At 43.9% G+C, this 14016-nt stretch overlaps 1 protein-coding gene across 4 annotated transcripts in view; it reads right to left on the bottom strand.

Moving 5' to 3' along the window:
• Window positions 1-14016, bottom strand: part of ADAMTS9 (ADAM metallopeptidase with thrombospondin type 1 motif 9) — a 79702-nt gene that overhangs the window by 52475 nt on the left and 13211 nt on the right. For 3 of the 4 annotated variants that reach the window (XM_066327253.1, XM_066327255.1, XM_066327256.1), the window contains exons 4-12: window positions 12423-12709; window positions 11372-11455; window positions 11151-11272; window positions 10746-10786; window positions 10518-10623; window positions 8524-8670; window positions 7523-7664; window positions 7203-7310; window positions 2647-2792 (exon numbers count right to left, since the gene is read on the bottom strand). In XM_066327253.1, coding sequence (XP_066183350.1) covers window positions 2647-2792; window positions 7203-7310; window positions 7523-7664; window positions 8524-8670; window positions 10518-10623; window positions 10746-10786; window positions 11151-11272; window positions 11372-11455; window positions 12423-12709 — 1183 coding nt within the window. The remainder of the gene's footprint in view (window positions 1-2646; window positions 2793-7202; window positions 7311-7522; window positions 7665-8523; window positions 8671-10517; window positions 10624-10745; window positions 10787-11150; window positions 11273-11371; window positions 11456-12422; window positions 12710-14016) is intronic. The other variant, XM_066327254.1, reaches the window with a different exon arrangement.

The raw sequence follows: 14016 nt of genomic DNA, 5'->3' as shown, positions 1-14016 counted from the left end.
TCCCAGCAGTCCAGAAGCACCAAGTACAACACCCTGCCATGAAGTGCTGTTTTGAGGGTGCTTTGCACCTGGCTCCACGGGCAACAGCTCTGTCAGGGAGCACTGAGGTTGGCACAAGGAAAAGCCCCAGGAGAATTAACTGCAGGCCACATGTGTTCATCTGCACATTTGCCCATGTACCTGTGCTCATGTGTCACTGCAGAAAAATCTGTGAAGCTCCAGTGTGCACACAACAGTTTGAAATATCCTTCCACACTTTCCAGGAAGCCCTAGGACTGGGAATTGGTTGGTGGCTAGCAGTTTTCTGTATGTGTGTTTACACGTCAGGCTCAGACAGTTTTCAGCACAGGTGGATACTTCTGTGATGGACTAAAATGCAAATGTGATCTGACTCACATCCAGAGCACTTCCCCATCCAAAAAGCCATTCCTGAAAACAGGGCTTCTGGTATTGACATCTTATCAAATAGGCCTTTCCATAATTCTGCAACATGTCTTTCTTTGAAAACCAGGGCTTGCACCACAGACCCTCTGATGATGCACTGCAGCCATGGGCTTTGTCCACCAGCCAGGCACAAATTCCCATGTGGGCAATCGCAGTGGGAAGGGTCTGGTCTGGTTAGCAAACACATTCCTTCAGAGTATGTCAAAACAGTCTGTTGCCCTTCCAGAGGCTTACAGCTCTCTTCCTAGACCCCTGCAGGACATTCATCAGAGCACTCTACAAAGAAAGGCAGGAGCTGCAGCCTTGCTTTCTGTATCATGGAGGCAATGGATGTAATTTTCAACACCAGATTTAACACAATTTTTTACTGGATGCAAGATTCCACCCTAGATCATCATGCACAGAAAACATTTTAAAAAGTTAAGCTATCTTTGAACAGAAAAGATTTACTGATAATTATTTCAGACCTTACTGGAGGTATCTGGGTTGCATTTGCTGCATCCTACAACAGAGGAGAAACAGTCTCTTTTTAAAGTACTTTGAGGAGGGGAAAAGGCAAGAGAGTATCCATCGGGGCCTCATCTCATCCATTTGCACCGTTTTAGCAGCCCCACGATAATGGGGACACAGGTGGTGGAAGCTCACACTGCGGTGCCAAATTACAGGCACAAACCAACAATCAGTGGAAAGCTCTGTGGATGGTACCAGGACAGACTACTCCTAGCAGAGACCTTGTGAGGGGCTGGAGAAGAGAGGCCAGCCCAAGGCTCAGGAAAGGGGGTCTGGAAAATAACCACAATCAGTCATAAGGATTTCTTGGGCAGCTTGGCGCCGAGTGTGTTTAGGTGCTTTTGCAAATCCCAGCCACAGCAATACACCTACTGAAGCACCAGGATACAAACCACAAGCTATCAGGGAAGATAGAATTTCAAATCCCTTGGTTAGCCTTTAGGATAAAGGAGATTTTCTATCACAAAAAGCAATCACTCTGAATAGACGCCTCTGAGAAGACAGGAATACCTCTTGCTGACAGCATCCAAAGTTTCAGCAGCAGAGCTGGAAAGATGCTTTGTTTTTGTCTTTCCATGGGCACAGAAGACCATATGGAGTGTGCTGACTCAGCACAGCCAGAGGAGAGCTCTTCCCACTTGTGTTTTTCTTAGCATTGTTTTAATTAACGTGCTGGTGTCCTACTCTCTCAGCCTCAACTTTTGACACTTGCCCAGCTGTGCAGAGCAGCTTCTCCTGTTACTACACCACCAGTGTCATAGGTATAAGCCCTCCCTACTTCCATTAGCAGTGATGAAACTACCACTGGCACATCCCTAGTGGCAATTTCCTTGGCAATAAACCATCCAACACCAGTGATGAGAAATAGGAATCTTTTTAAGACCCCACAGACCGCTCTCCTCTCTGTATCTGAGTCCCAAATAAAACCCCAGAAAGCTTCCTGCCCACTCCTTCTGCAAGGCAGTTAAACAGAAACCAGCACAATTCACAATTTACGTAAACAGGCTGCTTTCATACCAGTTGCTCAAGCTATTATTATTGTACCAGCTACATATTTGTCTCCTTGAAGCCCACAGCAAAATTCCCTCCCGTTTCAAAGGGTGCAGGATTTTGCATTCCAGGCTGATAGCAAACATTTTTGAGTGCCACTTTTTAATGGGGCACAGATTTCTGCTGAGGTTTGGCTAGTCTGCACCAGCTGAAATGTAACTGTATAAAGGATCAGCTGCAAAAGCAGCCACAAACTGCAAAACCAGACAAAGCAGGAATAAAACGGTAGAAAACTTTATTATAAAGGCCTGTAGGAACAGCTGCAAAAGCAACCAAAGCAGGAGTAAAATGGTGAAAAAGGAAGGTTCCTTCCTTTCTCACTCCTTTCTGAATTATGGCTTTGGAGAAAAGAAAAACACCTCTGGAAGTGAGACCCCAGCTGCGCCTCCAGGAAAACAGAAGGCAATAATCCCATGGAGGCATCAGCTTTTTATCCCTCATCGTTGAAGGGATCCCTTTTTAGAGCATTTCACCCACACACCAATGACCAGATCCTGCCTCACTCTTGCCAGGCAAAACCACCCATCCCCAGGGCAGAGCTACCTGTCCTTGGTGCCCACAAGGACTGGGGCCAGCCCATTGGGGCAACCCAAAGTGCTTTTCCCTGTGGCCCCCTGTGTCAGCTGCCCCCAGTGCACTCACTCGGGCCGGTTGCACTCCCGGATCGCCGTCTTTATGCCGCCGCCGCAGGTCCTCGAGCAGGTCCCAAAGGGGCTCCAGGTGCCCCAGGCTCCGTCTGTCACCGGCGCCTCTCGCTCCTTGGGCACACACATCCCAAACCTGCAGTGCTGCAGGGAAGGACAGACATGGCAAAGGTGAGACTGTGCTGCTTTGCGTTATGAGCGACCGACAGTGACCAGCCTGAGCAGCAAGACTCAGCCTCGCTTATTTCTCAGCCAGACACAATGATTTTGTGATCAAATAAAACTGAACTATTTTATATTTTGTCTGCCACCTCCATATTTTTCTTTGTCCATACCCTTAAATGGCAAAGTGAAGGCAAGGTGCTGAGTCCATGGAATGATTAATGGGATGAAGACTGAGGACAACAGAAACCACTGAATATTCCCTGTTTACTGGTGCTAAGCAGTACAGCAAACTCACAGCATTGGCTTTTCAAAAAGCTGCTCTATCTGATTTTCTGGAGAGTTGCAGAAACTGTGCTGTGTCAGGGGGAGGGGACAGGCAATGAGCAGAAACACCAGGGAAAACACAAACCCCCTCACAGCTACCCAAGGCAGAAAACTCCCAAATCCAAAAGGCAAAAATAGAAAAAAAAAATTCCTCAATTCCTATTTTTTTTTTTTTACACTCAGACATAACATGGGACTTGCCAAGACTCAGTCTGTGCTTCTGTATTCCAGCTACGACTCTTGTTTTCTCTGTTTGGAAAACTGGATTAAGTTACCTTGGCAAGCCCCCCAACCCTATTTTCATGGTATAAATTGTGTCCTATGTTTACTAGATGGACTACACAGACTTCTGCAGAAGTGAGGTCTAGAGAAAAGTCACCTTCTGGCCTCACCAGAGTAGATGAAAAAATGTCCCCTCTCAGTGAACAGTGCTTGCTAGAGTTGATTTAAACCCAGAGACATGCAGATGCCTAAATCTTTGTATCTTTGTAATTATGGGAAGCCCAAACATTGCCGATTGCTCACAGATTAGAAGAGGCTATAGAATACAGATAGAGACCATCACTAAAATATTCCCTTGCAGTATTTCTGTGCACCAGGTGCTGTTCAGATCTGATGAGCTTTATGTGAACAGAGTCAAATTTGCTGATGCACTATGTTTTTCCAGCCCTTTCACTAACAGCACAACAAGGTTGTGTTAAGACACACTACAAGCTCATCCTGCCTTTTCAGACACCTTCATGAACTACCTTGGATAATGCTATCTAGGAAAACAGCAGAATCAAGCTGTCATGGGGCTGTGCATCCCATGATGGTGTCCCACAGGACAGCAGCTCTGCAGCACAAGGGACACCTTTAGCCCATGAAGGCTGACTTGTTACATAGCCTTGCTGATGAAGAAAGTTGATCTCAGGTGCATTTGCCCATGGACACGGCCTACAGGACAGCTGAAGAACTTATAATTTGAGTCCTGCATGTGGTGTTTGCTCAGAGACAAGCATGGTCTCTAGGCTGCAAAATGTCCTAGATTTGCCTTCATCTAAAGATCTGATTTCCCAGATAAAGCTGACTAAAACCCATCTGATACAGTAAAGGACAGCAATAAAGTCAGCCTGAAATGCCTGTTTCTTTGCTGCAGGACAAACCCTTACAACACACAACTCCTGCTGGCATTTAGAGGTTGAAAACCTGAAGGTCGGGGTTCCTATACAGGTTCAAAGAGGTCTGACAGTTATCATTAAACAACAGAAATACATGACATCAACCCAACAGTGCTGTCCCAGTGGAGAACTTCTCACAGCAATGTTGATGCTCACAGCTAAATATCTAACCAGAGTCATGCCTGGCACCACTGACCCAGAGAAGATGACTGAATAGCTAACTAGTGAATGAACACAGCTAACAGACCGTGACACGACCTATGTGTCTCCCATCCCATGGTTGAGTATTAACCAGGAAGTCATCTACATCCATTGATTTTATGAAAAATTTGGGGGTTGGAGTTGATGGTACAGCAAAGCAGGGAAAAAGAGCAGCTGTTTTAAATAAAAGGCAAGATTACCTTATGAAAACGCAATGGTGCTTCTTGGAACCATACTGTGAACAGTCTGGCTGTGCAACCTTTGTGTCTTTTGTATTTTAAAAATAATTTCTATGTTGAGATACAGCAGAAAGACTAAAAAGCCTGCCAGAGTCCTCTTTCCTATAAGCTTACAGTTCACAGAATGAAGAGAATAAAAGGCAGATTGTCTGGAGCAAATTCAAAATATCTTAGACACACAGTGGAGCTGGAGAGCACTGGCAGGGATGGAAAACATTACAGCAGACTTTCCTTTCCTTTGTCTTGCCACTGGAGTTCCAGATAATTCCCCAAATCCAGCTCCCATCCACACACTACCTGCTGCCACAGGGCAGCAGAAACAAATCATTACTGTTCGTCTGCTCTTCTGTTACCATCCCTTAAACAGCCCTGAAAATCACAACGAGAGTGGCCCAAAGTTACAATCCCCTTTATCTTGTTTCAGAGATTTATGTCCACCCAACAAGGAGCTGGCTCTGTGGAACATGGTAAAACCATCACCCAGCAAAGCCAGACTCTGGGCTGGGCTTATGGCTTGATTTAGCAGTATCAGATTCAGTGTCCTCACATGCAAAATATGCTTAAGTTAATACTCCCATGTTTTTTAATACCCTTGATTTAAGAGTAAATTTAGAAGCCAGTTAAATCTGCATTCCAGTAGTTTTAGCTAGATCTTTTTTTTTAGCTATTCAAGCTCTCTTATTTCCAAAGATACCTCCATAAAAAATGGTATGGTATTTTCTCCATCTGCCAACCCATACAGCACGGGCTGTAAACATGCAGACTTGAGGCATTAGTCAGCAAGCAGCAGTTTGACAGGGCTCCTGGCCACAGCAGAGCACCAAAACAGCAATTTATTCCAAAGAAAAGCACTTCACACTTGCACCTCAGCACTTTACAAGCCCAAGTAAATACCAAGCAGGACAGAGTTTATGATGATCCAAACTTTAAGCTTGAATTAGATGAACACAGTTGGAAAAATTACTCCATAAAGCCCTTCGGTGAGAACACATTTAAATGCCTGAACACAAGTGGGCTGCATTAGCTTTTCTAAAGAGTCCATCTGCTCTCAGCTGAGACGTTCAGATCACACTTGCCTAGTTTGTCTAAACTTGTCAGATTGTCTAAATTTGTGGCCTGAAATGTTTTTGCTCACACGGTCTTTATTAAGAGCCATGCAGCTGGACACTGCATGACATGGGGTGGCTCTGAGGGGGTGCTGTTCTGCTCAGCTGCTGCTGTTTGCACATCACTCTGGTCATATCCAAGGGTAAGTGCAGGTTTGCTGCAGCCCAGATTTTTGGAATTTCAAGAGATTTTCAAAGTTACTGCTGATCTTTCAGCAGTGAGCAGATCCCAAGCTCACCAATAGAGTAGTTGAGGGTACAAGGTCTCAAGTCACAGGGACTCTGCAGATATCTACACTGAAAATGGGGATTTTACACAAAAACATTAGACATTTCAATTACATCTCTAATGCACATTCTCAGCCATAAAAAAATCCTTTTCCCTAAGAAAGGAAGGCAAATTGATACATGATGCTCATTGTCCTGAAGGAAATCAGTCAAGTGGCATTGAACAACTGAGTTTTCAAGACACGTGAATGAAAAGATAAATTTCCAAAGAGTTCCACAGTCTGTATGGAAAATTGTATTTAAAATAGCATCCAGAACTTTTATTAAAGTACATTCGAGAGACTATGATTTAAAACTTTCACTCTTTCTAAAGAAAACATTATTATTATTAATGCTGATCTTAAGAGCCAGAAAAGCAAAATTCTAAGCTATACCATGGAGAATAACATCACACTATTTTTGCTAGACACAGATGGAGAATACTTTTGTTCAGGCACAAATGGTAAGAATCAGTTAGCATTTTTATTCAAAAGTTTCAGTATCTCAATAAAAGAAAAACTCTCTCAACTATTTTTCTACAGATACGAACAACTAAAAATTAAACACTTATCCTAGAAACCACAATGCTAGCTGAAAATTAACATTGCACATGGAAATGGAAAGTTTCTATGAATTACTGCTGAAAATGTTCCATACAGAAAATGTCAACCAATTCTATATTTTACTCTGAAGTTGTCAAAATGAAAAGCCAGCTGACAAATTTATGTTGCACAGAATTACTAATTGCTTACATCACATAGGCAATTTCTAACAAAAGCTTAGGGAAGCTTTGCAAAAGTTTTGCTCAAAAGTTCACTCAAGGACATTAATTTAAAAGATAAGCTCTCCAAAAGGAATATCTGCTTTAAACAATGTTATGCCAAGCAGTTGACTATAATCATGTTATCTGGGCTGGAGCTGTCCCAGGCACCACCAGTTTTAAAACACATCGAGCTGCTTTGGGCTTCCACCAGTGCAGTCAGAGCTGTGCCCCACACAACTGGCATTAGGGTAAGATTGTTTTGACTGATATGCTCAGCCTTAGCCCAAGGAAATAGAGCCACAAGGCACAAACCACCAGGTATTACAGACCTTTCCAGGCTCACATTCAGTCCCATCAGCCCAAGGTGTGTGTTGGGTTCGACATCCCTTGTGAGCACCATCGACGTTGATACACCAAAGTCGTCGACACTGCATCTGCTTAAGTGATAGCAGAGACCAAAACATTACATATGTGCCACATGCCTTACCAGACAGATGATCCTGTATGAAATTATCCCCCTAGGATTTATCATTAACTCACAAGCTTGACAGTAAGTTGATGGATTGTGAGTCTGCCATTCATCCAACCCCAGGAGACCTTATTTTGCTCTGGCAAAACCAGGAAAAATAAGGTGTGAAATTTCACTTACCATATAGGGGCACACTTGGGATCCGGGTCCAAAAATTAACTCACATTGTTTGTTGACGTCATAAATCAGCCCTGGGAGCTGCTGAGGCAATGTGTAAGTTCTTGATGAAGGTTCATCAAGCAAACACTCCCCATAACCAGTGCTGCAACAGAAACCAGAATAATGGTGTTAAACAGGAGGCAGTAAGATTAGAACCCACTAGTGTTTGCCTGAATTAGCCTTAGGGCAGTTGCACACCACATTTGCTGTATTTAACAAGCACTACAAGAGCTAATTCCAACTCAAGCACAGGAGGGTGTGTTACCCATACACCACCACCCCTGTGCTGTGACAGCAACCATCCACCACAGCACAGCTACCATGGCAAAAGCGTTTCTGAGTGTGCATTTAGTTGCTGAGCAAGCACTGGGACATTTTTATAAAGAATTCAGAAAGAAAAATCACTGATTAGCAGAACTGCCCAAGGGACTGAGCTCCTGGATTTGCCAGAACACCATCATGGCTCTCATTCTGTTGCACACCACAACACACGGGAAGGCATCACAGCAAAATGGGCGAATCACTATGCATCAAACTGACCCGTGGGCTCCTGGAACGGTGTTCCCACCAAGGATTAGTGCCAGGGCTTTATCTTGACCTGTGGAGCAGAAAGGCAGATTCAATCTGCCTTCTAAAACACAGCTCCGTATCTGGGCCACAAGGCTTGGAAAAGTCATTCTTCAGGTTTGAGGAGAACACACATTCCTTAAAAGCAATATCCATGGGGGAAGACTTATTCTTCCCCATTGAGAGGCTGGTCCTTGCCAGCTTATCATGAGGCTGAACTGGCAGGGACTGGATGCCAGGGGTGCATTCCTGCTCTATGTAAAGGATGCGTGCACACACAAATCCCTCTGATTTCCTCCAAACGCTGCACACTAGGACTCCAAATTAACTGAAGAACTCCATGGGACACATGGACATGTGAAAACAGCCCAACACATGCATATGCAAGGCCTTACTCCAGAAATTCAGTGATGTATTTCCTACTGCATTTTGACCACATCCAGGGATTGGTGTAGAAGTTCAGTGTTGGTGCCATGACATGCTGTTGATTTTTACCTCCATCTTCCTTGCACTTGTGGTTGTCATCATGTGGCATATTAAATCTAAGAGGAAAAGAGCAGCAAAAAGTAGAGTCAGTTAAGAGGCAAACATCAAGTATTTAGCATAGCAAGGGCAACAGTGTGAACTAAATGCAAGCAAACCCAAGAATTTTTCCTAAACACCCCGCTGACAGATATTACAGAATAAAAGTATTAATACACACATATTCATAATAAATTCAGAAGTGTTAATGAACAGGGCTCCTAGCACTCATCTGGAAAAAGCTGTGCAGCACCCTGCTAAGCTCTCCAGTCCATGACTGCATATATTTAGCCAGTAAAGTTCTCCAGGGAGCCTGGAGCAAGATGTAAATCCAGCTGCAGTTTCCTTTTCAGCTGACGGCTGCTAACCTGCAAACAGGCTGGAGTCTGGCCCCTCCTTTGAAAAAATGGCAAATACTTTGGAACTTGGATCACAGATCCAAGAATTGATCTGAGGGAATTCTGAAGAATTTGGATCGACTTGAGCCCACTGATTAGACCCTCATGCACACAGGCAATACTGTGTTGGATGCAAAATATTTTCTAATGCAGTTGAATACCCTGAGCCACACTGCTGCCTAAGCAGAGTTGCACCAGGGATAGACTTGGCTCCCATACTTTATGTGGCAGGTTTACAAAATGCCAGCAAGCATCGGTATCAGCAGAAACCAAAGTGAAGTTTGCAGCACATGACACCTGGAAGAATGTGGTAAATTCGCTAATGGAGACAGAGCGGCTTAAGGCACTGCACTGTTTGAAGTGGGGAAGGGGAAGTGACCTGGTGTGATCCTGTGTTCCAAGGCTGTGGAGTTTGTATTCCATTACCTCCAACAAACCATCTTTTCACTCTGCTCTCTGAAAAAAAGAGTGCAGGAGTGTTTCCTGCTCGGGAGCACTGCTAACCCCCCCTCCAGCTGCTCTAGGGCAGCATCAGTGAAGGAATTAAGCCATAGGTTAGGTGTGGGGAATACCAAAACTTTGGGGACTTTCTGTCAGGAAGTCTCATTTAAACAAATACTACTGTGGTTAAAAATAGACTCTCTCAGCCAGCTCTCCATGAAGAAAAACAGTTTAGAACAATGAGAGATCTGTTCCCAAGTACTCATCCATCCCACACCTACAGACCTCCACTGCAAAGCAGGCGTGCGGTGGTTTGAGACTGAATCAGCTGTCTAAGGTTGTAAATAGGGGTAAAGGACTACGTGATCCAAGATGATTTTTCTCATGACTGCTTAGCAGTGAGAAAAATCTCAGCAGTGGGAAAAAGCAAAAATAGTTTGAAAGAAATTTCCACTGGAGGAGGTGAATGGCAGCATCCCTTCTGGGGATGTCCAGCGGCACAAGAAACAGTTGAAGAACTGAATCAAGCTCACTTATATAGCTCATCAGCTCCCAGATGCCCTGTGTAAGTTCCTCCTTCACACACGGCTGCTGCACTGCCTTCACAAGCACCACACAGAGCTGTGGGACAAGGCTGAGGACCTGCTCTCAGAGAAGACTTCAGTCCCAGGAGGTAGTTGAGGTGTGCCAGTATCACTTGCCCTGGTCCTCTCCAAGCCACTCACGCACTTCACACCTCTACCCAAAATCCTGGCTAGTTCCAATGGCTTGGTCAAGATGTCATTGCTTAGGTGGTGCTTATGGTACTCTGTCATTCATCCTCCCCAAAACATAGCTCTGCTGGTTTTGCTGCTCTCAGGTAGGCTCCAGAGCACCCCACAGTTTCATCCACCTCAGTGGTGCATCTTCTAGCCAAGTATATTGTTCTCCCCTGAAATAATTAGTACCAGTTCCCAGCCTGGCTGGCAAGCCAAAGTTAGCATAAATATTGGGCTATTTAAATGTAAATGTATTTACATAAAACATACACATGGCCAAGTTCATGTGCTATTGTGAAAGCAGTGCTCAGTCCGTTATCTTCACTAATTGAACAGCTCCTGTATGGGTCACAGACTGTGCCCAGCTCTGCCAGACCTAGGAGAGAACAGAGAAGTTTAGAATAGAAAAAGAAATGTCACTCATAGTTCAGCACAGGTAACTAACATTGTCACTAAAAAAAAGCAGTTATTAAAAGACAAAGAAAAGGTTTTCCTTACCCAGAGTATCACATTTTTCGTGCGCTCTACAAATATCCTGTCTGAAAGTAGAACAGACCTGACGCATTAATTCTCAATGCAGCAGTGAGTTAAGGTACAAGCACAGTAACAACAGCAGAAACAACTCCAATAGTCTTCCAATGGACCTTCTCATGCTGGTTTGCCACATCATCCAGAGTCCAAACTAACTCCCCACCATAGTCAGTTTTCCATCTCATGCTAAACCCATGGGCAGACCTTAGACAGCCTTGAACCTCTCAAAATCATCTTGTTATGCTCCCACATGCTCCCATAACTACAAATATCATTACACCCACATCAAAACCTGAACATTTCCCACACATTACATGCTCATGGCCCCTGACATACAACTGGCTACAGTTTTTATGAGAATATTCACCTTACCTGGTAACAAGCACAGCTGTATCATGCCGAAGGTGACTTCCCTCTGGGTGGTTTTGGGACTGCTGCCACTGGCAGAAGTTTTTTAATGTTGTCTGGGCATTGTAGGATATTGCAGGGCCATCCTGATAAGCAACATACAGAAAGCAGGTATTTTAATGATTCGTGACAATGCTCACTGCAAATGCCATTGTCAAGCAGAAGGTGAAGAAAATTTCCATTACCTGCTCATTATGTATCACGACCAATTTCACAATAACAATATTAATTAAATTTCCAATGCTTGGGTCTTTGTAGATAGAAGCCACCTGTTTCAAAAAGCAATATTTGGAATTATTGTTAACATTCAAGGAAAGAAACAAGTAAGACAACACACATTTTCCATTTTGCAACTGTTTTTCTCCTGGGCTGCCCTTTTGCCTTGCTTAGTGCTCTGATGCTACTGGGAGAGACCTCCTGGCAGAAACACAATTTTAGAATGAAAAAACCCGATGGCATCACAGAAACCCAACATTTCCTTTTGCTTTAGCACACATTTCACCAAATTAAAAGATCATTCTGGTCTGAGACACAAAGACCACCAACCAAGACTGTCAAAAGCAACTTATTCTTACAAGTGTCTGATTTTGACATGGGCAGTTTCAGGCCACATATTCACTGCACTTCTACCCTCAAACAGGATGAGCATCCCTCCAGAGACACAAATATGTTGGATACTCCCTGCCAGTCACTCTGCATCTACAGTATTGCCTATCTGGAAACTGCACTACTGCATCCTAGTACCTGCAGCTACTAAGGTGCTTGCTCTCACTCTGGAAAGCCAACTTGAGAACTATGCTGAGGATCAAGGTGACCACAGGCTCCTTCTCCTTGCAGCAGCAAGGGAAGCCAGGCAACTGCATAACCTACCAGCATAATTCCTCTGGAAGACGGAGTGCCCAAAGTACCTTTTAAATTCAGCTCTTATTTCACATGGGCTTAAATAAAGAGCCTGTGTGTGGACTAAACAACCAGTGATACTGCTCATGGTGCTGACATGCAGAAAGCTGGAGGAGAGACATGTGAAAAGGATCAAGAAGCAAGATGGATCTGGGAAAGACGACTCCAATCAGTGTTTTCCAGCCACATTTTACCATTTTTAATGCAACCCCAGCATTATTCCCATGCCTGGTAAGGCAAACTGATGATGTTGCATATGAACACAGCAGAGAGGGACTCTGTGACCACTAGAAAATGATTTGTGGGTGAATCTACTCGCCCTGGTTGAACACTCACTATTGACATCAGGGTTAAGACATAGTGCTGTAGGTTGGCTCCATGGTAGGCGACCATCCTGCTGTCAGCCACAACCATCACCTCCACAAAACGTGGGTAGGACAGGAACCGCTTCGTTCGCTTGTGGCTCTTCTTTTCACCAACTGTCCCCGTCTTGTTGCTGTCCCCAGAAAAAGAATTCACTTCCAGGCTGTGTTTCAACATCTCCACGTCAGATAACATGCTGCTCTCTGCCCACTGCCTTCTCCAGTGTTTCCGCTTGTTCTTTTTGTGACTGTGGTCATGATCTATGGTCAAAAGGCAGAAAAAAACATACAGTACATTCTGGAGCGAACAAAATCAATACCACGTGTATGTTAAGTCAAAATACCTACTACCTCAACAAAGTTGTGTGGGCTTGCTCCAAACAAGCAGGGAACTAAACATGAAGCACTCTGTGGAAGCCCAGCATGTAAGCCAACACCTAAAGCTCCATTTTTAAAGCCATCTTGGGCAATCCAGTAGCCCTTAGAGGTGGACATTCCCTTCAGCAGAGCCAGCTCCTGGCCCATATAGGAGGGATGGAGCCCTGCAATGGTAATTAGCCACTGCAGCAGCAGCGTGAGGATTCTGGGCACATCCAAGGTGGCCAGGAAATCCCAGGAAACAAAGGTCCAGATCCTGCATTTCTAACTCAGGCATGAAGGACGGCAGGATTTGGCCTTCACAGCAAAGCAATTATATATGATTTATTTCTGTCTCTAACAATAACACGCCTAGGCTTCAGTTCTCCCTCTCCCTTTATTATTCTGTGCTACAGGAATGGTAAAGGTCATCTTATAGCACAGCTGCCACTGGCGAAATAATAGAATTCAGGAAGTTTCACATATACTGCTTTTGATATTCAATTAGGCCAAACATAAAAGCAGACTGAAAATATACTCCATGCTGATACAAAGACGACAAAGTGAAGAGGGAGAACAGGCATATAAAACATATGGAACGTGTACAATTAAGATTTACCATCTGATTAGTATGTAATTATAGCATTATTTAAATGTAAGAGCAAAATCAGGCTTATTTGATGCCACTTAATTTTTAATCAGTTCATCATAGGAAGTAGCTAATTGAATGTGATTCATCCACGAAAGACTGTTCACTTCTGCATTTAATATAAAGCCAGATCTGAACTACTCATCTACGACTCCAGGCTACAACCCTCATGCTCTTTGTAGCTTTAGTTTAATTTCGTCATGGTGGTGAAAAATATCACATTTCCTTATCTGACCCATTGAGTAGGTTAGAGGAAGCACAATATTAGGGAACAAAGGAATACTGAATGCTCAAACAAGATTGAAATGATAGGAAACGTCAAAGTTATTTTTCCTGTGTAGTTTCCTTTAGGAATATTTGTAAGAAATTCCAAAAAAAAAGAAATATGTTCTGCAGTATCACGGCAGGCAAAGGGGATCACCCAGCTCCTACCTATCTGAAAAATACTGTCCTTTTGCCCTATGTGTAAGTAGGCAATAGAGTAGTTAAGAATTAAATCCTGTCTACTCGGCACTACCTAAGCTCTCTAAATTCCCCTTTCTTGATATAGTCCAGACCACCT

Source organism: Sylvia atricapilla, chromosome 11 (genome assembly GCF_009819655.1).
Source record: "Sylvia atricapilla isolate bSylAtr1 chromosome 11, bSylAtr1.pri, whole genome shotgun sequence".
NCBI classification, from domain to species: domain Eukaryota; kingdom Metazoa; phylum Chordata; class Aves; order Passeriformes; family Sylviidae; genus Sylvia; species Sylvia atricapilla.
The sequence above is the reverse complement of the archived record's forward strand: the minus strand, read 5'-3'. Positions and strand labels throughout refer to the sequence as shown.